The sequence below is a fragment of the Diospyros lotus genome, chromosome 9, assembly GCF_014633365.1.
Source record: "Diospyros lotus cultivar Yz01 chromosome 9, ASM1463336v1, whole genome shotgun sequence".
NCBI classification, from domain to species: Eukaryota; Viridiplantae; Streptophyta; class Magnoliopsida; order Ericales; family Ebenaceae; genus Diospyros; species Diospyros lotus.
Window position 1 is genome coordinate 6,517,492 of NC_068346.1, and position 25,916 is coordinate 6,543,407.

The window sequence follows — 25,916 nt, forward strand, 5'->3', positions numbered from 1 at the left end:
CTAGCTTTCCCTGGTGTACATTCCAGAGGATACAGAAGATTCTAGAAAATTCTCTCTCCTTTCTGTTATTCTCTCTCTTTCTCTCTTGAATTGTCCAGAATTCTCCCTTGCCAGCTTTGAGGAGTTGACAATTGGTATCAGAGCCAGCAGTCTTGGCAGCCGGACGGAGGTGGGTCGACCCGTGAGGAAAACCCTTATCTTCTCTCTGGTTCTCAACTATTTTAATTTTTTTATGTATTATCTTCTAACCAGTTTTTTCACATTATTGTTCATAGCAGACTTTAACCTTTATTAATTACTAAATTTGACACTAGAAAGTTCTGTTGGATGGGGTGTTTGGCTTGGACTCGGAGTCTAGTTAGTTACAAAATTCATTTTTTCAATAACAACTTTCAGTTTCTTTATTTTGTGCTGGTTACATCTGGTATTTAATTCTTGGTGTTATTTATCTGCATTTAATTATCTATTCTCTTGCTGTTTTCTCTAGAAGTTATTGTTGGTTCTAAACTGTATGATCTCTTCATGTATATCTGTGCAAGGTTTTGCACTGCAACAAGCAAATTTTTTGAATGATTTTGATTTTTTGAATTAATTTAAATGGTTTTAACTTAATTAGGCAATTGCTTAATGAATTTTTGGATTTTTTAGTCTATTGTTAAGTTGAGTGCAATAAAATAAATTGATAATAATCATGCATGAATTTGAATGGTTTTTAGGATGAGTTTGGGGATCTTTGCTCCCCTTTGGGAGTGGGGATGGGGCTTAAGATTTATACTCCATCGAGGCTTGGGTATTGGGTTTGGGATGACGTGAGCAAAACTCACTCCACCCCACCCTCTTTTTTATCATTCTGAAATATGATATTATAATGTACTCGCACATTGGCACACATATATGTATATACATCAACACAAACTTATACAAATGACTTGTGATCTCACAAGCTTCTCATATGTCAGCTCCCTTAGTGCAAAGTTGTGGTGGTATTCTTGAGGTACTAAATTGGCCAGCAACATAGTGTGGACTCAATGGAGATTAATTTGGGAAAGCTTCCATTCGATGTTGATTTTCATCCTTCAAAATCACTAGTCACTGCTGGTCTCATCACTGGTGACCTTCTTCTGTATGTTCTGACTTAATTTATAGAAAAAGTTTCTCATTTTGATGAAAGAGATCGTCCCTAATCAATTTGTCTGTATGCTTTTCAGATACCTCTTCTCTGCAGACTCACAACCACAAAGGTACCTAATGACATCTCATTTTTAAAAAAAAATTAATTTGATTATTGTATTTGTACCCTGGAACCTGTGGTTGTGGAATATTACTTATTCTTGGTTGTGATGGCTTTTAGGCTGTTGGAAGTTAAAGCCCATAGCGAGTCTTGTAGGGCTGTTCGATTCATCAACGAGGGTCATGGTATCGCATTTTACATTCTTGTTGTTTTTCATCATTATTGGGATTTCTGTGGCTCATGAATTTTATGGATAAAAAAAATTTCACTGAGTAGAAATATGGATATGTTCTCAGCAATTATAACGGGGTCTCCAGATTGCTCCATTCTGGCCACAGATGTTGAAACAGGCTCTGCAATTGCTCGTCTTGAAAATGCTCATGGGTCAGAATTCAAAGCTGACTTCTGCAGATTTATAGTCTTTTCAACAAAGTATTTTTGTTCATCAGCATAATACATGCCTTATTTCTGCAATTTGACAAGTTATGGTGTTGTACACAGGGCTGCTGTCAATCGAATAATCAACTTGACAGAGTCAACCATCGCATCTGGAGATGATGAAGGATGCATTAAGGTATCCTTGCTTATATTACATATCTTTTACTCTTTACTGAATGATTATGATTATTGCTTACACCTTCATTCTGAGACTAGGGTTATAGAAAGTGTGAAAGACTAAGCTGGAGGCTCTAGGAGCACCAGATTTTATTTTCATCATTTTGTGGTTTCGTATACCAAAATTCCAAATATTTCACAAAAAAAAAACCTATGAGTTTGTGATTTTACAGTTATAAGGATAAGAACAGTGCAACCTTTTCCTTGAGGGAATTTTATGTATGTGATTTTACTTTCCAATAATGAAAGAAGAACCTTAGATCTAAATTTGGCTTTCTTACCTTTGTGTTTCATCAAATTCTTTTTCATTTTAATGCAGGTTTGGGATATCAGACAGCATCATTGCTGCAGCACTTTTAATGCTCATGAAGAATACATTTCAGATATGACTTTTGCATCTGATTCAATGAAACTGTTGGGGACTAGGTACTGTATGTTCTATCTTTCATGCTAAACTTTGGTGTTGATGTGTACATATATCCAATGTTGGTGTCTGTTGTTGGCAAATATATACTATGTATGCTTTGGATGTTTTGGAAACAGCCTCTTTGTAAAGCAAGGTTAAGGCTGCAAATAAATACGATTCTCCTCTGATCCTTGTAAAGCTCGGAGTCTCATGCAGTAGGGATGCCTTTATATCTTATAGGTAATCTACTTGCATAGAAATGCCCATGTTATGTGAGGTAGCTAACAAAGGCCACATTCATTTTTTCATTTTAGACTTTGAATTGAAAGCCATTGAGGCACTGTATTTATTTTTCCATTTTACACTTTTGTTATTTTGTTAAAACTTGAAAGGCATGCAGGTCTATGTGGAATCTGAAACCATAAGATTGAATTCTTATCTTATAGGTCGTCTTTTGATGAATGAGAACTTTTTTGAACAAGCACAATTCAACTCCACAATATACTTAGTCTATTGTAATTAGAGATAGTAAAGGGGTGAGAACAGTATAAATTGAAAGCTATCTGTAAGGGTTGTTGTACTTAGTTTCTGCATTGGCAGCTGGTACATTCCCATGCACATGTAGGCGGTTACAGCACATGGGAGGTTAAGATTCCAGCTATATATAGTGCTGAATTCTCTTCCATGGATATATGAAAATTCTGAGAATATTTGATCTCTTTCTCTCTCTCTCTTCCTCATTTCTCTCCCTTATTTCTGCTTTCTCTCTCTTCCTCTTGATTTCTTTCATCATCTCGATCTTACTGTTTGATCAAGAACCATTGTCAGCACTTGAGGAGCTGACATACTCCTTTTGGTGCTTGAATTCTTCTGTGGCAGTGAACAGGTATAAATGAAGATAAATCACTTGGAGAACTTGAAACTATAACCGTATGTATCTTTGAGACGGATGTAGGGCAGCCCCCAATAACTACTTAATGATATCTGTGCCCTGGAAGTAGGAAGCTTTTTTGGCATGTTTTCCTGGGTTAGAATTGTGTCAAATCTTGAAAATCAGACCATAGTGGCTTGAGTGGACCTCTTAAGTAGCTCCTTCTTTATTCCTTCAAATTGGATTTTTTTTTAATTTCATTATTGAGCTTGGATGTCCACAATTTGAACCAAACATATCTGGAAGTTAATCAATAGAGAATCTAATTTGAAATGTAACTTGAATTTTGTGTTTACTTGTCTCAGATTAACAACTCAATACTTCAACACTGAAATATGGTTTTTGATACTATATAGTTGTATAAAAGTGTTAATTAGCAAATGAATGCCCGGTTTCTGATCCCTCTTGTTGAGACAATTTCTCTTCATTGAGATCTTTCATGACATTGTGCTAAATGCACGAGGACTGGGCCATGAACACGATTATTGATGTATTGTAGACACCTGTTGTCATGGGTATATTGTCTAGGACCAGGCAACCAAGAATGTCAGAATTCTCCCTTAATTCAGTACAGATTTGTTGATGAAGATTTATGGGTCTGGCTAGGAATACTATAAACTTATTTATTGCTTATGAGATTAACCTCTCAGGGGACCCACAATTGAATCATGATCATGCATTTAAGATTGATCCCCTGAAGTACCAGTGGGTCATGACCCTAAGGATTTCCTAAGGATAGCTTAGTCAATATAATAGTAGAAGTTTACATTTCCTTTTGTATTTTCTGTTATAGGGCTTTGCCTTTAGCTAATAGGCAGTTGGGCTGTTTTGTTATATTGCACATGGGTGGAAGTGGGAGGCTGTTAGGCTATATATAAGCCACAGCTGAGGATGGAAAGATTATGCTTGAATTGATAAACAAAGATCTCATTTCTCTCTAGAATTCTCTTCCATTCTCCCTCTCGTTTCCCTCTGCAACTCTCCCTCATTTTTTTCTAATTTCTTCCCCCATTTCTGTCCATTTTCCCTCTCCAATCATTCTGTTCTTGATTCTATCCCATCGGATCCTTCCGATTGCCAATCCAATCCTAGGCTAAACCCTAGGTACATGACATAGTGTTTGCAAGTCAATCCAATGAGTGATAATATCGTTTTTCATCATAGAATAGTTTATCTCTATATGCAATCTGTTTGTGGGTGCTTGCCCAGATGTTTTGTGCACATCAGAGGAGGTTGGGTGATACTATCTGTATAATTGGAAGAATGGGTTGTTAGGCAGAGGACACTGTTTATCTTTTGATAGAAAAGTGGCAGATTACTCTCTTTTCTGTTTGACTCTGGTGACCTAGGTTGTTAACTTTGATATGTGTTGGAAAGAGGTTTGAGTTTTAGTTTCAATAGAAAAACCCCAAAGTTAGGACTGACAGCCTTGTGAAACCTTGACGAGATCAGTTTTGATATTATTAAGGTGTTTGGACCTCATTTTGGAGGCGTTTCATGTTCTTGCCTTTGCTTTTAGGTGTTGGTTGGGGAGATGGGAGGAGTTTCCAATCAAGTATACATAGAGAGCTTATTGTGATATTTGAACATGCATGTCTTAGCAATCATTGGAAGACCAGCAGGTCAATTGCTGCAATCTAACCATGACACCAGAATAGAGCTATATCTATGAAAGTGGAAGAATGTCCATGCACTTATTATATCTTCTAAACGGTTGTCCAAGCTATTTGTGGAATTTCATACAAGGCAATTTTTTGAAAAAAATAGAACATATAGAGAAGTAATTACAAGATTAGTATAAGTGAGCAGCATTAATATTTCATGTTTATTGATTTATAATTTCTAGAACTATAACATGTTCTTTATATGTCACTAGGATTAAATATTTTACATGAGACTTTTATTCAAGTATTTCGATGCATAATTTGTTTAAAGTTTCAATGTTCTTTTTTTCTTATTTCTATAAAATATTTTGTGTTTGCATTTATGATTGAAAGGAGACTGCCATGCCCGTTTGTGTGTCAATTAGGTAAATTGTATAGGTATTTGAGACAAACATCTTTATTGGAGAATCATTGAGAATTGAGCTCTAACGCTGCAGTTGCCTAACCTAATTACATTCACATAGAATATGCAGCTGATTGAGAAAAAGAAAAATCCAAACACCACAAATAAAAGTGCCAAGCCTAGTTCCCTTTAGGTGGGGCTGTCTACAGAGATTATAGCTCCTCAACTTTGTCTATCTATGGTCATGTTTCCTGTGAAGCCATTATATCTTAAATTGTATTTTTTTATTTTTATCTTCACTGTCTGTAATAATATGAGAACCCTTGAAATTTTATGCTACATTTGGGTGTCAATAGTGGTTTAGCCTATTTTGCACTATTCAGGAAGTATAGTACATCACTAAGAGGCTGTTTGGCTTAGCGGTTTGACCGCTTATAAGCTGCATTAGCAGCGTTTAAGCTAATCAGCATTTTTGATTGTAGTGTTTGGCAACCCAAATTAGCTTAAACGCTAGGTAGCTTAAATGCTACTATAATAGCGTTTAAGAAAAGCTGGTAGCCCCAAGCTTTTGCACAAAACGCTACCACGTTGACTAAGTAAAAGACTATTCTACCCTACCCCATCATCTTCCCTTTGCTTCAGCCATTATTGCCGCTACTGCTGCCGCCGTCGTCTAGCTGGGCCGCCGCAAGCAGCCAAAGTGTTGTTCGCGCCATCGCTGCATCTGGTTCTAGATCTGCCGCCACAAGTTGCCAAGCGCCGTCGACCCTCCTCCATTACCGCCGTCGCCATTAGGTGCCGCCTCCTCCTCCATTGCCGGTGGCGTCCCCGACCTGTAAGCCAGAGTGTATACAATTTATATATACACCTATAAGTGTATATATATTGTATATATATTAATGGTAATATATATTATATTAATATATTTTTTAATAAGTATATATAATTTATCTAATATTTAGAAATTAATTTATAATTTTTTTTATAAAAAATAGTATTTTTATAAATTTTATTTGTATTATTTAGCATCATGTCTATTTTAGTCTTTTTGTCAAGTTTTGACAACTTGCTTTTACAAACCAAACACATAACTATTAAGTGACAGCTTAAAAACATATTTATCCAAACACGTTATCAACTTAAACACTACACAACTTTTATGCTAACAGCTAATTAACTTAAAAGCTACAGTAAAAAACGGTAAGCCAAACAGCCTCTTAAGAGGATAATACCCTAGAAAAATAATGCTGTCTAGAATTCATGTTTAAAAGATTCAATGTTTTTATGTTCGCTATTAGTTATCAAACACAAATTTCCTCTTTTATTCAAGCTTGGGATGACTCTGATAAGTAGTACTACTTTCACAAGTAAAACATTCAAGGAATTACTCAGTTTGTAGGAAGAGTTTATCATTTTTCATCACGATCCTTAATCCCACTAATGGGGTAGACCATACAAACTACAATAGTTACAGATGGAATTAAAAAAAAATAGTAGAAGAAAAAAGGTTCTTAGACATTTCGAGCTTCCAATATTTTACTCTATAGTTATCATGCTGTATAATTCTCACAAAAAATGTTAGTAATGGCTAGAGAATTAGTGTTTTATCATTTATGTGTCAAAATAAATTGCATTGCTTGATTGATTTTGTTTTCTACCAAATTTGTCAGTAAATGTTATTGTTAATGTTGATGGATATACTGTCCAAAGGAATCCCATTGTTCTCCCTGGTACTTTAGTTATTAAAGGGCTGAGTCAGTTTCTTTATTTGCAGTTTGATTCATACTTGTTGTTTATACTTGTAATTCTTGTATTAATTGTGGTTATTAGAGTTTCCCAGAGGGATGAGTTCTGATATAAGCCTGACAATGTGATTATATCTTCTTCCAATTGGAAGCACCGTCGATTATTAATGATTATATTTGTTCACATATGAAGCAGTGAGTTAGGCTCTTATTGAAATGATTATGCAAGTTCATGTATGATTTAGCAAAATAAGTACCTATTGAATTAAAAATATTACTTTCCCATTAGTTGTGAATATCATAATTTTTTGGTGTTCCACATGGCAAGGTAAAATACTGATTGGAAGAATACCTGATTCAGAAAATAGCACATATTGTGAAGACATGAAGACTGCACATTGAAACAATTATATACTAGAAAAAAAAGAACAAGAAAAAGAAGAAAGTCATTCTGCTTATTGTATATAGTATATAGTGATGAAGAAGTCAATAAGTGAGCATCAAGCTGGACCCCAATCTGGAAATTATTTGAATAAGTCCATTTATGATTGCTGCAATCAGTTAACAAGAAATTTTTACGGCTCTCAGGGGAAGGTGGATACTGCACCCGCAGCAAAGGTTATAGATATAGAGGTTGAGAACTCTCTGATGGTTCACAAAGACATTTGCAGTGAGTGGGACAGAGACATAGCTAACATAGTGGAAATAGATTGTGTTGCTTAATATATATCTTCAAAATTGAATTATTGATTCAAACTTAATATAATATCTGAATGTTTTAGGTCCTTTTGGCTGTTTATATTTGGCTTGTGTATATGTATATATTCGAATAATCAATTACATAATTGAAATAAAAGGAAGTTGTAGATTTATCATTTATTGAAATTAGTCATTCGAACGGAATCAGTTCTGCACAGGTGGCCACTGATTGAAGTCATTTGCATGTATTTAACATTTTCAGGTGCAACATGTATTTTATATCATTAATGCTCAATTGGGGAGATAGGCCAGCAGATCTTTAAGTGGAAAATGAGAGAATATGTTGTAAGATTGAGGGAGAAGGAAGTTGGTGTGATCCATAAATTATGAAGAAATAAACATGAGGTAGAGATTTATAAGGGATGATTCCTGGTTCAGAAAAAAAGTAACAAGTAGAAGGTTACAAGGGCATGTTAGTAATCATGCTATCAGATAGGAGGAAGAATTTGTAAATGTAGATTGATAAATTCTTTTATTCTTAAAATAATTGTTGAAGTTTGCCTCGAGTTTTGTCCTAGAAGATAGCAGAACCGGAAAGGAGCATGAAGGAGTAGTCTCGGCTGAAGAAATTAGGCAGCTAGGGGTTAAAGTGTAATAAGTACATTTTGTTGGGGTTAATATGTAATTTCCCTAAGTTAGTTAGTTGCCTAAGTGTGTCTGCCTCCTCTATAAATAAGAGGGCAAGGTGCCTGCTGAGAGAGAACTATTCTATAAGTGCTCTAGTCCTTTATATTATGAGTGCAAGGCATTGTTCAAGAAAGGAAGACTGTCTGCAAGTCTTGGGGTTTTTTCTTGGGGAAACAGTGTGGTGTTGTACTCAGGGTTTGTGGGCTATGAGGGCTGTGATGTACTGATCTTCTTTCTGGAAATAAAGACTGCTAGAAGGGCTCTTTGAAGGCTGGATGTAGGTTTCTTCAAAGGAAACCGAACCAGGATAAATCCGCGCCTACTTGTGGTTTGATTGTTTCTTGTTTTATTTTCATTCTGTTTTGATTGCTTATATTTTCTCTTTTTCAATTCCTATAATTGCTGGGTGGATTTGAGAGTGTTGAGAGAGGCATATACCATCTAAGGGTCATTCCGCATAGTCCTAGAATAACAATAATGTTCCTGTTTTCTTTTCATATGTTTTTAGGTCAAACATATTCAATAATTGTTACTGGGAAAAAATAGTGAATCATTTTTTTGTTTCCATACTACTTTTTGTTTCTTCTTTAGTTCTTTTCCTTCTTGTTTATTTCACTTCACGCTATATTTGCTTTTATTATCCTGACATTATTGGTCTTATTTTTCTTACATTGGTAAGTGGAGATGGGACTCTTTCTGTTTGTAATCTTCGGAGCAACAAGGTATCTTTGCTGGATTACTCTGCTGCTTGATTTGTTTGATTCAAGATATATTGTGCTTATAGATGTTTTGCCCCTTTTTCCTGCTTCTGGCTAATTTGTGTGCTATATGGTAATTGTAGATTCAAACTCGGTCTGAATTTTCAGAAGATGAGCTGCTATCTGTGGTGATCATGAAGGTAACTGAAACTTTGTATGAAATGTCTTTTCTCTTTACTTATCTTGCCTATTCTCCACTAAAAGCTTAAGATTCACTCTATCCGCATGTATTAATGTGATAACATATATTGCACATGACTTTTTACAGCAATATTTCTCTGTAAAAGCTTTGCCTTTGAATTCAATATTCCTGAAAACATTTCTATTGTTGAAGGTGTTTCTTCTATTTACAAGTCCAAGCCTAGATAAAGGAAGGTCATGTTAGGTAGCCGATAGCCAGCTAAAACTTATCAGATTAAACACCATGAATTTTAGACAAATTAGAAAAAACATGAGCTAGGTCTGTTGCATTGATGCTCAAATGTAGTGTCAAATTTACAAGGGTTCTCGCATATTCATGGACAAATGCAAGTAAAGAAGTTAGTCCAATGTCATAGATTAAAGATTGGATAATGGATCACGGAACATTGGGACTTTGATAGGGAAATCCATGCAACTGTTTGATGTGATGATAGGAGAAAAATTAGTATTATGTGCATCCAAGAGACAAAACAGGTTGGAGAGGAGACAAATGTTGACAGAATTTGGATCTAAATTTTGGAGATTGTGCAGGAAATGAGGGGTTTATAATGGATTTAAGACTTCAAAGAATGTGGCAATGGATTTGAAGAGAATAGTAGACATGAATAATGCAACTAAAGTTGTTCTAGGAGGTGATTATAAATCATGTTACTACATATGCACCACAAGTTTGGTTAAGAGGAGATGAAGACGGAATTTTAAAAGGATTTAAAGGGTTAGTGCAACAAATATCTAAAAGAAAAAGGATCATTATAGGAGGTAACTTAAATGGTCTTGTGTGTAGAGAAATAAATGAGTATCACAATGTACACAGAGGCTATGAATTTAGGGAAATAAAATGAGGTCAAAACTTATTTAGATTTTGTGACCACATATGAGCTCATCATATCTAATACTAGGTTCAATAAACAGGATGAACACTTGGTCACATATAAAAATGGCTTATAAACTATCCAAATAAACTACTTTCTTATGAGATATGAGGATCATTATGTTGAAAGGATTGTAAAGTTATATCAAGAGAATGCCTAATGGCCCTTACCACTCAATATTGTCTTATGGTCCTTGATGGCTATATCAAATAATGGAGCAGGAAGAATGATACAAAATGAAATCCAAGAATTAGATAATGGGATTTAAAAGGTGAAGAACACGCTGTTGGCAAGGAAAAAAGTTAGTGGTAGAAGGGATTGGATTGTTGAAGAACAGGCTTAACCAAATATAGATTGAGATGGACACTACTTTTTGAAATATGAAAAAGAAAAAGAAAAAACACTAGTAGAGTAGAAGGAAAAAAACTCCATACTAAAAGTAGTCTTGGTGGTGGAATGGAAAGGTACTACTACTGGTTGATGACGAAGATGGACAAACAGGTGTTAATGTGGGGCACCTTAGTAACTCTAGATAGGAATTCTATGTTCTATGGACATATTTGTCTAGATCAATAAAGCAAACATTGAAAGGATAAAGAATAGTAAAGCAGTTGGACTAGATAATATCTTGATAGAAGCATGGAAATGCATGGGAGAATATGGCCTTTTTTGGTTAACAGAATTATTCAGTGTGATTATTAAATCAAAAAAGGATATGAAAAGAGTGGAGAAAAATCACTTTAGTGCTTATTTTATAAGAATAAAAGAGATGGTCAAAGATGTAAAAATTATAGGAGAGTTAAGCTATCGAGTCACGCTATGAAACTTTGGGAGAGGGTAATTGAATAAAGTTTAAGCTGAGAAATTAAAGGTACTGAAAACTAAAGAGGGGGAGAGACTAAAGAAAACTTTGTGGGGAACTCTTAGAAACAACATAGGATATAATGACCTTATAGATGATATGGCCATGGATAAGGATGGATGGCTTTCTAAAACTCATGTAGCTGACCCCACATGGTGGTATTTAGGCCTGTGATTGTTGTTGCAAATGTTTCTCTCCAAATGTGTATTGCTGGTACATGCTTTCAGGCACAATTGATGATGGTCTTGCTGTAAACATCCAATGCACTGTAATGTGCTTCCGGGAATCAGGAGTAATGGTTTCTCTATAAACATGCACTGGTTTACAACAATGCTAAATGTTTTCTAGAGAAGTATCTCTAGTCTCTACCCAATTATTTCTGCAAAATCACCAAGGTGGTATTCACCAACATATCAGAAAGAGAAAAAAAGTGGGTCGCTGCCATAGCTTTTCCTTTCCTAATGATTGTTGTTGGTCTTTTGATCCTACTTGTTATGCCATAAAGATGTATTCAACTTTGATTAAATTCTGTTTGAAAAGAGAAGAAACTGATTGTCCTTCATGACAGTTCTCTATGAACTGGTCTTAGATATTTTCTTTTTCTTGTTCTTTTCCTGTTTATAATTGTTTTAATCAATGTTGTGCTCATAGAGACCTAAAACAATTAAAAAAATACTACTGGGACTTAACTAATTTTTTTATCCCAACAAAATGCAGTGGACGGACGTCAGGATCATGTCTCTGTTGATCCATCTGTTATTATTTTTTATGCTGATTATTGTTTTTTCTGTGATCAGAATGGTCGAAAAGTTATATGTGGGACGCAGACTGGTACTTTACTACTGTATTCATGGGGATTTTTCAAGGACTGCAGGTAATTTATGTTTAATTTGTATATTAAGCTAAATGATGCACACTCAGTATGGATGAGGGAGGGGCGTGGTCATATCCCTGTAGCCGAAAGTTGTGAAACAGCACGAGTTTTTAGTGATCTCATTTATTATAATTTTTAATAAGTCTGTAAAATGGCCCTCTTCATTTTCAGTGATCGCTTCGTCGATCTATCTGGAAATTCTGTTGATGCCTTGTTAAAGGTGAGTGCCCCACTAATTGTTGTTTTAACCTTATTGACTCTCAAGTCAAAGAGTCGAGTTCAATCTAACTGAAAACTAAAGACTGACTAACTTCTTATGTTAGCTTGATGAAGACAGAGTTATCACTGGATCTGAAAATGGACTCATCAGGTGAGATCCTTTTCTGGAGTGATCTCCATTACTGAATTTTCATGCTAGTTTTTTAGTTCCTAACATTCTCTTATTTTTGTTAGCCTGGTGGGCATATTACCCAGCAAAATATTACAGCCAATTGCGGAACATTCAGAATATCCTATTGAGCGTCTTGGTATGGTTAACTTTCATTTTATGTAAGAAAATGTAGAACTCCTTGTTTTTGTTTTTAAGGACTAGACTTCACTCCCTCCAGATGTCACTGGACTAACAAAATCTTGATTTATTTGGGTGGAATTCCTAGCCATAAATTTATTCCTAAAAGAATTTGCTATACTGAGTAGTTCCTATCATTTAAAATGGTTGGGTTTGCTAAATGTTTGGCTATATGAGAGATGATAACCTTTTCAGCTTTATTGCATTTTCGTTTGATGCTTGTTGGACCAGTTCTTATCTCATTGTTTGGTCGAGTTTACAGCATTTTCTCATGATAAAAGGTTTCTGGGCAGTATATCACATGATCAGACACTGAAGGTATGTGGGTCTCTCTTCCATGGAAGCTCTAGGGGTTTTCTTATGTCCTTGATCTCACATGTCTTTTATACTTCTTGCTTTGTAGTTATGGGATATGGATTATTTACTGAGAGGTCAAGGAAATACACCAAGTTTTTTGGCTGATGCGGATAGTGATAGTGATGAGCCAGAGGAGATGGATATGGATGTAAATGTTCCAAAATCTTCCAAAGGTATTACTATTTAGTTGCAAACTAATATAGAAAATATTAGTTTTTAACAAATGTTGTGCTTCAACAATTTACCTTGCACAAAATACTAAACATTTTTCAGTTGAACCCTGGCAAGAAGACATGCTTTATATCAAGTGTTACTCTATAAATGGCTTGACTATATTTCTCCCAAGGCTATTATATCTGTCACTGTCATGTTTAAGTGTTTTTCACTAAGTTTTATTTGGTCTTCCCCTCCCTTTTAGATACGGACTTCCTCCAATACATCCACTTGCCTGGCAAGTGTATCTATTGGTCTTATTCTCAAAATGTCCAACCAAACCATTTTAATTGCGTCCCCCAACATCCTATGTTCAATAGAAATGCCACTCCAGTCTCATTATGTATCAGCTCATTTTTGTTTTTAATTTTCGTTTTCTGTCTTTTCTTGGGGCTGCACATTCACCATAACATGCTCATTTTAGTTTCACTTACGTTTTGCACATGTTAGTATTTAAATACCTAATATTTTGAGCCATACAATAAAGATGGTATTCTTAAAGGGATTTTATGAGCGCATAAAATGTTGTACGCTTGGGGTTTGAAGTGTGCATTGAAATTAAATAAATTAAACACAAACTTGATGTCAAAGACAAAAACAAAGAAAAACGAATATCAGCAAATTCCCTCAATATATCAGGTAGAATATAAAGCAAAAAAAGTAGGTGTGTAAACAGTGATGAAACCAAAAAAAAATTAATGAAACACAAACAACAAAAAGTAAAGAATAGTCACCAGAGGTAGTTTGCCTGCCTCCGGTGACCCTGCCAGTGAAAAGCTGGTCGCCAGAGGTAGGCCTACGTGCAGGCAGGGCTTGAAACTTGCTGGTGTGTGAGCTCACTTGCTAGCAAGGCTGCTGGCATGTGCTGGCACGAGGGCCATCCAGCTTGTACCTCCGCCTACCATATTCTTGTTTGTCTCTCAGCTTTCTATTCAATTATCATAATCGCATATCATGACAAAACCTGACGAAAATCAGGAAAAACAAAACAAAACATGACTTGAGCGCAAAAGCCGTACTCCGGCTGAGTCTCCATAGCGTGAGGTATGCGGCTTAGAGGCGTGCACTTGAAGGAGTGTGCTTCACCTCAACGGTGTAAAGGTGTTCTTAGCTAAGCTTTAGACCCCGGCGCACTTTTAACAATTATGCTCTCATGTTTATCTTGTATTAGATGATAATGGTGCGTTTTGCCTTAAACTGATCTTCTATGTTCTTGTTTGCTCTTTCCAGGGGTGAAGCGAGAAACTTCAAGTAATGGGCAAGGCCAAAGCAGTTCTAACAGTTTTTTTGCAGATTTGTGAAGAAAACGAACAAGGGAACCAAAAAAAAAAAAAAAAAAAGGAACTGTTTATTCTTTGCTTGATCTTGATAGTTTTTGGGGTAAAGTTAACCTTATCCTTGTGCTATATATAGTTAGTTAAGAAGTAAATTTTGATTTATATGTTCCGTTCTATGATACCAAGTATGCCCTTTTTTTTAATCTTGCATGTAACATTTGATATATCAGTTTATTAGAAAAAGGAGGATATGCAACAAATACGACTCGAGTTATAATATAACTTTTTTGATTGATAATTTTTGGTTTTTATTTTTGGGACTACACATATAATAGTGGGTGGAGAGTTGCCATTTGTTGGGTGTGTTAGTACAAGGATGCCACGCAGTCTTCTATTTTATGTTGTGAGTTTGAAACGTTGTTCTTTTATAGAGTATTTGAGAATCTATCTCCCACTACCACTGCCAATTTCTTGCACAATTTTCATAATTTTGCCAACAATTATCTTTTTTTGGTTATTATCAATATGAACCAACTCAACCTATTCAAAATCCATGTTAGAACCATTAAATTCTAGGCTGGCTAAACACTAGGGTTTCAAAATCATTGTTCATGATTTTGAATTCAAGTTCACAACTCTTCCTTTTGAAATCAACTCGAACTAGTTACAAAATTAAATAAACACCTTAAGGTTTTGAATCTATTACGTCTTGTTTCAGAATCAGTGTCAACTAACGCTTAGTTTCAAAATGACCGGAGACTCGTTTCAAAATCACTGAAGAATCTACAGTTTCAAATTAACATTCTACTTGCTTGCAAACCTACCATACCATGATCCATAATAAACAAAACTTATTGTGATCACTAGTTTCGAAATTAACTCAAAACACTTTTGTCAGTTTCAAAACAAAACCTACTTCCCCAGTTTAGAAACTGACTCCTAGTTTTTGCACGTTTAAACTTACTAGTTATCACTTTTTTTCGAAACTAGGAAGCTGCTTCACTGGCCAAAAGCCAAGACCTACTTCAATTTGAAATTTGATTTTTCTTTACCAACATGCAAACTAAAGCTTACAGTACTAAAACTCTTCAACTTAACTGGCAAAACACATCTCATTTACAACTCAACAAACACTTATAATAAGCTCTTTTACCACATTCAATCAATAGAGATTGAAGAGCTTTACCTTCTTTGAGTCGCTCAACTAACTCTCATGGTCTTGAGCTCTCTACTTCCAAGTTAGCTGGCTAGCTCTTTCTTGGTTGTAACTCTCTTTCCCCTATATGTTTTTATCTTTAATAATGGTTGAGGGCCAAAGATTCACAAATGTAGCTTAACAACAACTTATATACTAGCTTAGCACATTGGTTTTCACCTTAACTTTACGTCCAAACAAATCAAATTCATCACTCATTTTCTTCAAAATTTTGGTAACTCGTGCTTTAACATCCCAATGCCACCTCCTAAAGCTCGAAGGGAGCCATTATTAGATTAAATCCCTTGCATTGAACATCTAATGGCCATAAATTTAGATGATACTTAGCCACTAATTTAGATTATACTGTATTATTTATTCATTTTTATTTACTTTGTGATCTTTTATCTCCTTGAGATCTCGTAGTAATTAACCCTTACAAGCTTACAATGTAAATATTTCATTATTCTACTTCGCATCAAAACCCACAATGTTCGTTAAGTACAATTATTTCCTAACTTGAACACACACCCGCGCTTCTAATAGAACTTGCAACATAACCCTTGTCAACTTACATTATCCATCCATCCATGGGCTTGCTTGAGAATTTACTAAAAATTATATTATTCTCAATTCTTTTTTCTAATTTTTGCTCCTCAGTTCCGAAATCAAGGTTGTGGTTTTGAAAGCAAACCTATCTTGTTTTGAAACTTCCTCCACGGTTTTGGAATTTTGATTTATTACATTTGGCCCCTTTTTCCTTAAAATTCCACTTATACACCTTTTTAGTTGAAATCTCTTCAATTATACATTCAAATATTTATTTCTTACAATAAATATCTTTCAAAAATACCATATAGTATGGGGCATCATATTCAAGCCCCCTTAAAAGGATTCCCCCCCCCCCCCCCCCCCCCCCCAAAAAAAAAAAAAAAAAAAAAAATTCTCATTTATTCATGTAAAGAATTATCTTATAACTAGCATTTTAACCTCAAATAAACTAGGACATATACTTTTATCTCATATTGAACTTCAACTCCTAACTCGCTTCTTCCTTTTGGGTCTCCATAACACCTTCACCAAAAGTAGAGCCTTGGTCCACAACTTGACATTGCTAATCTAGAATTTGCATAGTTGTTGTGAGACTTAGATTAGATATGCATTTCCTGAGTTGAGATACACAATACATCATGAATGTTGGATATCTCCATAAACAATGCTAACTCATAAGCCATTAATCCAACTTTCTTTAGTATCTTACATGGTCCTAATGTATCTTGGACTTCATTTTCGTTTCTCTTCTTGTTCTTCCTCACCCTCCAAATCTCTTAATTGGTGATCTACATAATATTTCTAACTCCTTTAGGTCGCTTTTAGCATAGGCGGATCTGTGGAGAGTTAGACTGGACTTCAACCCATGCCAGCCTCAACCCAAATCCATGTAAATTAATTTTTTTTTTTTAGTTTTTGAATTGTCAGCTTATATTTCTTTTAACTAACCCGTATTCTTCAATCCTCAACTCAAATATGCTATCCCAAACCAAGTTCATAATCTAGGTCAAATTTAAATTTTTTGATTTGACCCAATACCCAAACCCATCAAATCCTTCCCACTCTTTTTTTCTCTATCTTCCTTCACGTTCACAAACACCATTCCTGACTTCCTTCATCCTTCACAATTCACGTTTTCACCATATTAATTTTCTTAATTTATAGTTCTTGTGTTCTGAATTCTTGAATTTGTCGCTGGCCTTTAGTATTTTTCATTCTTAATACAACAAATGGGAGATCTACATCACCTATGTATCATATAAGGATTTATAAGATGTTATGTCAATGTTACTATAAAAAAACTTAACCAATAGTAGATATTCCTCCCAATTACTTAAGAAATTTATGAAACATGCTCTAAACAAGCCCTCCAAAATCCGAATCACCTTATCTAATTGACTGCTAATTTGTAGGTGATATGTTATACTAAAAATCAATTGTTCCTAGACATCTCTATAGACTCTCCCAAAACCTTGACATAAACTTTGTCTTATGGTTTGATAGGATGCTCGTAGGCTCGCCATGCAACTTGACTATTTCCCTAGTATACCCTAGTATACTGTTGGGCCAATTTATTCATAGGTTATTCAAACTTCATAGGCAAGAAATAACATGGCTTTATCAATTTGTCAACCATGCCTCAAATTGCATCATTTTCACTAGGAGCTCGTGGTAATCTAACAAAAAAATCCATCATTACGTGCTCTCACTACTTTAATTCTCTAGAATATGTCACATTATGTCACTCATTGTGCAACATTCTTCTTTATTCCCGACTGCTAATAGATCTCTTTAAGATCCTTGTACATATTTCTCACTCCGAGGTGAACTGTATACTTAAGCCTGATGTGCCTCATTTAGGATAACTTGTCTCAATTCTTTCTAGTTTGGCACATGAACTCTGTTCTAGTATTGAAATATTCGAAAGCCATTATCATCTACCCATTGGCAAAATCTTAGATCCACAATTAATTAAGGCCCGTATAATCTATACCATCAGATCCAGTTGAACAATTTGACTAGCAATTAAGGCAACAATGTTTACCTTCGGCTTTATGTTGACAATTATTATGCTAAATGCTTCTAAAACCTGCCATTCTTCAACCATTATCTTGGATAAAAACTCAAGACCATTTCTGTTCAGAACATCTGCTATGACATTAACACGTTCTGATTGATAACGTTTTGATTGATAAATGATGGTGTAGTCAAAGTACTTCAAGAATTCCATCCACCAACGCTTCCTCTTGTTCAACTCTTCCTAAGAGAACACATACCTCAAGCTCTTATGGTCTATGTAAATTTGAAACTTTTCTTCGTATATAAAAAGTCTCCACAACTTAAGGGCATAAATCATTAAGGCTATTTCCCAATCATGGGTTGGATAATTTTGCTCGTGAACTATTGAAACGCATAGACTATATATCACTTTTCCATTCTACATAAGCACACAACTCCCAAACCCATCCTTGAGGCATCGATGTAAACAAAAAAATCCTCTTGAATCTTCTGGAAATGCTAGCATTATGGTCAGTATTTCCTTGAGTTCCGGGAAACTTCACTGACACCTTTTTGTCCTAAACAAACTTAGCTCCTTTCTATGTTAGCCTAGTTAGTGGAATGGCTATCCATGAGAACCCTTGTATAAATCTTTGATATATAGTAGCCAACTAACCCTAGAAAACTTCAAACATTTGGGCCTTTGCCAATTCTTAGTTGTTTGCACCTTGGTCAAGTCAAGTGATAAACCCACTCTCGATATACATGGTCAAGAAATTCTACCTTTGTCATCTAGAAGTTAACTTAGAGAATTTTAATTATAGTTAGATGTTCCCTAAGTGTCCCCAACACCACTGGTCTCAAGTTCACAAATCTATTGAAGCACAACCTAAACCATTGGATCATTAGTTATATCCATAATCAATGTAGGTGCATTTGTTAGTCTAAAGAGCATTACGAAATTCTTATTGTAGTGCTCACACTTGAACTTGAATGTCATCTTGGGTATATCTTTTGGATTTATTTTGGGATTACCGTTTTTGTCCAATTTCTCGCTGTTTGTGTCCTAAATTTCGACAGAGAAAATACATCTTCTGACTTTATCTTGAGCTAATAATAATATGATCTTAGATCAATCTCTAAAAACACTTTAGCCCCTTGGATCCAATATCTGTAACTAAAATAGTCTTATTCGTACATGGGAATAGTCATACTCCATAGGTATTCCCCTATTACAAAATGCCTTAACTAAGCTGAGTGACCAAATGTGGTTGGCTAACATGGATATGACTGCAGCCTTACCATCTAGAGTGACGTGACGTGGATATTTGTTACATCAATTAGATCGAAAATTATAGGTCTTAAGGGAATTTTATATATATATATATATATATGCAGCTAGGTAGCTTGGATTGGGGCATGGTTGTGGCGCGTCACAAGGAAGTGGTCCAGCTGGGGATGGATGTGTTGGATTCTTGCCGTTAGCTCCAGACATCAATGATTAATGTTCCAAGGAATTTAGTAGTGCGAGTGACAGCAACTGATCATTTAGCTAGGCTGCTGGGTCAACCCCCCGGCCGCCCCCATTGTGTTATCCTTTTCATGCCAAGAATTTTAGATCCACATATGTATGTGTGTATAATTGATCACAGTAGTCGAATAGTGACCGATGCTGCATGTGACCCCCTATAGAATTTTCATGGATGGATGGTTGGTGATGATGATGAAATCTTCATCTCTTTGCATGAAAACAAAGCGAGAAAAAGAAATCATATCATGCATGTGGTTTAGTTTAGGGTTACAACGACAAGTCGTAGTCCATCTGAAGAAGGGGAAGGTGTGGGGGGTCCTGGGGGCATCTTTTGCTTCAGATTCCCAGTGAAGGGATTGGCATTTTTTGGACATTTTGTTTTTGCTTTCCTTACACCTCGTGATTTTGGTACATGCATGGTTAAAAAAGGATTTTTAAAATATCATCCCTTATGAAATATCTAAAGTTTGGGGCTTCATATTTTTTAACCTCTCCTTTGGTGATACTTAGAAGAAGAATAAATGAATAATACTTACCAATAAAATCTTAATCCAGGTATGAGAATAAGCAAGCATACCAAGAAATTAAGAAAGATTACTAGCTGCAAGTACGTGTAGTTTGATCATCCACTGTAACCCTCCCCACTCCCCACATGAGCACAAAAGAATCCCTTGGCCATATTGCTTTATTCTAAGATTAGAGTATCGATGACAGACTTGTTTTTATATCAATAGTCTATATATCTTGGAAAGGTTTTGGGTACTATTACTTGGTTTTATTACTTTTAGAGTCAATTTTATGTAATACTGTTAAGAGTAAGACTAATTAAAAACTTGTGACATTAAAAATGATATCAAAGCTAACTTAATTAGAACTAGGTACTATGAAGTGAGTGTGGAGTAGAAAAATATTTGAGACTAACATGACATTTCAAACTTGAGGGTGGGAACTTGTCCCAATTTATTCTTGCATCGATATTTTATTATAAAAATGTGCATTCAAATATTACTTAGTTTTATGGACTCAAAGATTAATTTATTAACACTTCTAAGTAAAAACACATGATTTTACAAACAAAAAAAATGTAGGATAATCAATACAAGATCTCATATCACTATTGAATGAGTACCAATTGGCAATTATGCTGCTAGGGTTTGTACATTTTGTTTTTTCACTAGGGTTTTACTTATTTATCTTCTTTGTTACTTTTTGGTAGGATAAAGTAAAATATACAAAGAATATGTTACCATTCAAGAAAAAAAGTGTGGGAGTGTGTGGACCACAGTGCCATTTCCAATTTGTTGGCTCTTTCTCTGCAAGAATCTTAGCAGGCTGTCTTTCTTTCTTTCTTTCTTTCTTTCCCCCCTCCCCATTCAATATATATATATATTGGAGAATGGTACTAATTAACTACGACAGGTTGAGTGAGGACAGGTGCATATATATATATAATATATATATATGCATTGATTGTGGCATAGATTGGACATGTCATGTGGGTTCCAACTTTCCCTTCCATTTACAATAATATTATTGATTTCCTGATATAGCTGAGCATTTTAATCATTGAACTGGCCTTTTCAATTTATGTCAAGTGCCTTCTATGCACCTTCTTGTGTTTCTCTTTTCACGTGTCATTTTTGCACTGGCACATTCATCTAAGAATTAGTCTTGGTGTGATTAGAGATATATCTTAACACATTGACTATTTAATTGAGTAATTAAATTATGTACAACACACTAACCAATTAACATAGTTATTAAATGAAGAGAGTGAAGGTATAAAATATCATTGTATTTTATTAAAAAATATTGTGTGACACATTAAATTTTTGAAATATCTCATTAGATATGTATACTTTAAAAAAGTGAAACTATTATATATAGTCATTAAACACTAATTAGAGATAAAAGTCTTAATGCAAAATATACGTGTCGTTTTGTTCCTATTATTAATTCATTCCATTCCCGTCATCTAAGACAATCAGAACATCGTCGAGTTGAACAGGTTGGAGTTGGTATGGAAAGGGTCGAAGTCGAACATGTTAGTTCAACAACGACAACTGCGTGGAGAAACTCTTGATCTCGAATAGGTCAGAGCTGGCATCACTGGCTATATCGTCATCCATCGCGGTCACTCGAGACATCGGACTCACTGGAAACCCAAAAAGCCACCAGTCTCGAGACTGAACCTTCATTAATGGTGGCTAGCAAACCTCTAGTGATTATTGAGGAAGGTCTTCTGGAGTAGCGATTGGATTACTCCAATGACCACCATCTCAACCCCTTCGTCGCCACCTCCCTTCATCCTTCTAACTCTCGCTCATCCTTTATTTTCATAATAGAAGCTTTATCCCTTTCTCGCCTCTTTCTTGACCTTCCATGACTCCTACTACTCCATTGCTACCCAAGCCCCCATCCTCGTCTTCTTCATCAATTACCACTACTCCATCGAGCATCGCCTCCTTATTGCCTACTACGATGCCTTTAACAAGCTTCACACCTAAGCCTCCCTAAATCTCTCCAACAAATGGCTCCAAAACCATGCCAATTTTTTCAGGTTCTTCTTGTTTGTCCTCTCCATTGACTATCGCTTTGCCCTCGAGCGCTGCTTCCTCAACGCCTATTACGACGCCCTCAATTGCGGGTAAGTGATATTTGTTAAACGCATTCACTAGCACATGTTCTTACACAGCTTGCTGATTGGGCAAAAAAGTATTTAATAGTTTTACTTTTTTTAGAGTGAAAATGTATAATGGGACCTTTTGAAAGTTTGGGTGTCATATTGTTTTTTTGATAAAATACATAGATATTTTTATGCATTCACCCATCAAGAGATAAATAATTTTTCATATACATAAAAAATAACATGTATAGTTCCCAAGCTTTTTTTAGAAATCTATTCTATATATATAGTATTTTACTTATTTAGTTAATAAGTTTGTTCGACTCGACATTTATTTTTATATCAATTGTTTTTTTAATAATCCTAACAACATTTGAGAGCCACCAAGACATTATGTCATTTTGGCAACGAGGAACCTAACTTACAAGGAGGACCCTTTGGGTCTTTTCTTGAAAAAGGGAGTTCGTGCATGTAATGGGTTGGGTTCCCAATTAATTATATCTACATGTTTATTTTAATAAAAAATTTAAATAAATCTTATATTTATATTTCCAATTCTCATACTTGTCTTAATTAGTTAAGGAATCCAATTACATTCATAGATTAAATGTATCATAAGGACCATCATGCGCATTTACCGAGTCAAAGGCTTGTAATAAGGGAAATTCTATTTGCAACCAGAGAATTTGCTCTTCGCAACCACTATAACTAAAATATTAAATTTTACTATTTGCAGTCACATTTATTATTTTCTATAACCATTTATATGTCAAATATACCCTCCACACACCTATCTCTCAAAAAAGACACTCAGACGCATCAAACTCCATTCTTCTTCTTTTTCTTCTTCAGACCACTCGTGACAACACCGTCGACGTCTCTCCGTCGCCCACTTTGCTTGCCTCGTCCAGCTTCTTCGTTGAAGTCTCCGAAATCGCATAACCAGGTAATAATTTCGCCATCTAATTTGATTTCATGGCAGATGGCAGTGTCATTCGAAGGTGTAACCGTCTCGTCAGAGTTCGCTGAACTACCAGAGAGCCGGGCGCCTGGTTATCGCCCAAACTTGGGCATTTGGGGGTGGGGGTTCCCTGAACCTCGTTGTTCGGGGGATAAGTTACCCCAACGTTTTGAAATTTAGTGGTAGATTGATTAATTATATTGGTCAAAATCAAACTCACACTTGATTATTTATTAATTTTGATTACTTTAATTGAATTATTTTTTTAATTTTTTTTATCCATTTTGATTTGTGATAAATAAATCAAGTTAATTAAGTATGATTATGGAATTACTTTATAATGAAATCAGTCTAATGTTGACCCCTAATTGGAATCAAATTTATATTAGAAGAAATATTTTATTCATAGACAAATTTTAAACAAACAACTCTTATTTAAAATGAACAATAAATAAATAATCTGATTATTATGAGTTATTATTAATTTGAAGTAAAATTATTTAATGACTATCTAGATCATTTTATCTCATCCCTATTACTTGACCCACCAACTAACAATTTGTGGGTGTAATCTTTATTTATAGACTAAGATCATTAATACAGTCAAAAGAAAAAAGATTTAAGATTATTTTTTAAAAAGGAGAAGTTCAATGATAATAATAATTTATTTTTTTATTGGAATACTTGGCGCAAGCAAGGATCTTTAGAATTAAGTAAGATAATTATTATATAAAAAAACAAAAGAGAGGACACAAATATAATACAATATAAAAAAATATTGTATAAGTAAAAGAGAATATGGTATATTTTAAATAAGATAAATAGATCTATACTTTGCAGGCACCATATAAAATGTTGGCTAATAAATTTAGAATGATGATATTTGGTTTTAGAATCAATTACATTTAATTAAAAAATATGAAATATTAATTAAAAAATTAATTAGGGGTCTCGAACAATGAGTTTCGGGGGGAGTTGGGGTTCCTAAATCTCGCCCTTCGGGGGCTAACTTAGCCCCCGAAGGGCGAGATTCGAGAAACCCCTCACCCCCGAATAGCGAGATTCGAGGAACCTTTTACTCCCCGAATCTCACTAGGTGAGGGGTTTCTTGAACCCCATGATTCGGGGAATCCTTCACCCCTTGTACAATGAGATTCGAGGGGTAAGGGGTTCCCCGAATCTCGCCCTTCGGGGGGAATGGATTGCTCGAACCGTAGGGTTCGAGGAGCCCCTCACTTTAGTCATCCTTTAGGAGTTTGTCTTTAGTCATCTCTCTGGAGTCTCTCGCTTTCTCGCCAAAATCGTATAAGTCACAGGTAAATAAATTTGAAAATTTAATTTGATAATGATAGAGGCGTTCAAGCACCGTGTTTGGAGGCACCGAAAGCCATATTAATTCAAGAAAAAATAAAACTAAAAAAATATAAATTGATGATGTTATGTTTTAATTAGTTAATGAGCATATATTTTACATTTAGAAAAGGGAAAAAAAAGAACGTGGTGATGGTGGTTGGTTATAACTATATAATATATATATATATAATTAGTTAGTTAACCATCATTTAGTGAATTGAATTCAGATTAGTTAATCATTATTTAGTGAATCTAAATGAATTGAATTCAAATTAGTTAATCATCATTTAGTGAATTGAATTCAGAGATATATATATATAAAGCTAGTAGTTGCTGAATTGTGACAAGAGCAGGAATGGCAAAATCATCTCTTCACAAACAACTGCAACGTGGCATATATGTAGAGAGAGTGGCCATGTAAATGCCCTGGAAGTGAGATAATTAATTTGAACCCCAGATTGGCCGAACCTTGAGGTTCGGGAAAGCCAAATGTGCTTGAATCTTGGAGTTTGGGCAAATTTCAACCCCTAGAATCTCGAGATTTCGGGGTTTGGAAAACCCCGAACTTGGGGATTCGAAGTATCCCTAAAATTTTGAATTTCTCAATTCGGAGGTTCAAGGAGTCTCCGAATTCAACGATTCGGGACATATCGACTCTCTCAAATCTAAGACTCTGGGGCACGGTGATTCCCTCGAACTCGAGGATTCGAGCGACTCAAATGCCTCAACACTCAACCTATCTCGCTGGTTAAATCAATGTGATTAGATAAAAAAAAAAAAAAAATTAGAGATACAAAAAAAATTCAAAAACATCAGACATTTCATATTCAATCGATTTATGTTGTTTCTCACAGGAACATGAATGAATATTTATTATCTTCTTCCTCAAACTCTGGCTTAAACATTTGCATATAATAATCTTTCATAGCTTGGCTGACAATAACTAGTAATTGGCAATGGCGAGGAGAATTGGACTGAGCAATGTTCAATGTTGAATAATAATGGCTGTCGGTGTTGAATAACAGTGCGATGTTCAGTTATAGGTGAGTAGAGTGGCTGTAGCGATGGCGGATGAAAAAAGGAGTGCACGCATTTGAGAAGTAATGGCGGGTGGTTGAGTGTTAAAGATTTAAATGAAGGATAAATATGAGTTTTCATCTGAAGGTATCTTAGGAATATTAAAAATGGGTTGTGAAGAACAAAAATATCGTTGCAAATAAAATTTCCCTTGTAATAATCTAGGTTAGAGATTTTTGACGGTATTACCCTTTTTCGAATTACCCATTTTACCCAATGTTTGTCATTGTGACTCTTACATTGGTTGGTACACGTGCCATGATTTGTTTTGAGTGGGAAATTACCCTTCTTAATTTCTCTATTAATACATCACATATTTT

At 35.0% G+C, this 25,916-nt stretch overlaps 1 protein-coding gene across 2 annotated transcripts in view; it reads left to right on the forward strand.

The window, feature by feature from the left end:
- LOC127809680 (WD repeat-containing protein 55) overlaps positions 1-14,601 on the forward strand; it is a 43,517-nt gene extending 28,916 nt beyond the window's left edge. The window contains exons 1-16 of one of the 2 annotated variants that reach the window (XM_052348672.1): positions 34-169; positions 960-1,123; positions 1,209-1,241; positions 1,352-1,416; positions 1,528-1,615; positions 1,733-1,805; positions 2,166-2,272; positions 9,001-9,043; positions 9,163-9,219; positions 11,812-11,888; positions 12,060-12,108; positions 12,212-12,258; positions 12,342-12,415; positions 12,719-12,774; positions 12,860-12,986; positions 14,257-14,601. In XM_052348672.1, coding sequence (XP_052204632.1) covers positions 1,029-1,123; positions 1,209-1,241; positions 1,352-1,416; positions 1,528-1,615; positions 1,733-1,805; positions 2,166-2,272; positions 9,001-9,043; positions 9,163-9,219; positions 11,812-11,888; positions 12,060-12,108; positions 12,212-12,258; positions 12,342-12,415; positions 12,719-12,774; positions 12,860-12,986; positions 14,257-14,327 — 1,062 coding nt within the window. In that variant the 5' untranslated portion in view covers positions 34-169; positions 960-1,028 and the 3' untranslated portion in view covers positions 14,328-14,601. Of the gene's footprint in view, positions 1-33; positions 170-959; positions 1,124-1,208; positions 1,242-1,351; positions 1,417-1,527; positions 1,616-1,732; positions 1,806-2,165; positions 2,273-9,000; positions 9,044-9,162; positions 9,220-11,811; positions 11,889-12,059; positions 12,109-12,211; positions 12,259-12,341; positions 12,416-12,718; positions 12,775-12,859; positions 12,987-14,256 lie in introns of those variants that run through there. The other variant, XM_052348671.1, reaches the window with a different exon arrangement.
- Positions 14,602-25,916: the final 11,315 nt, after the last annotated feature.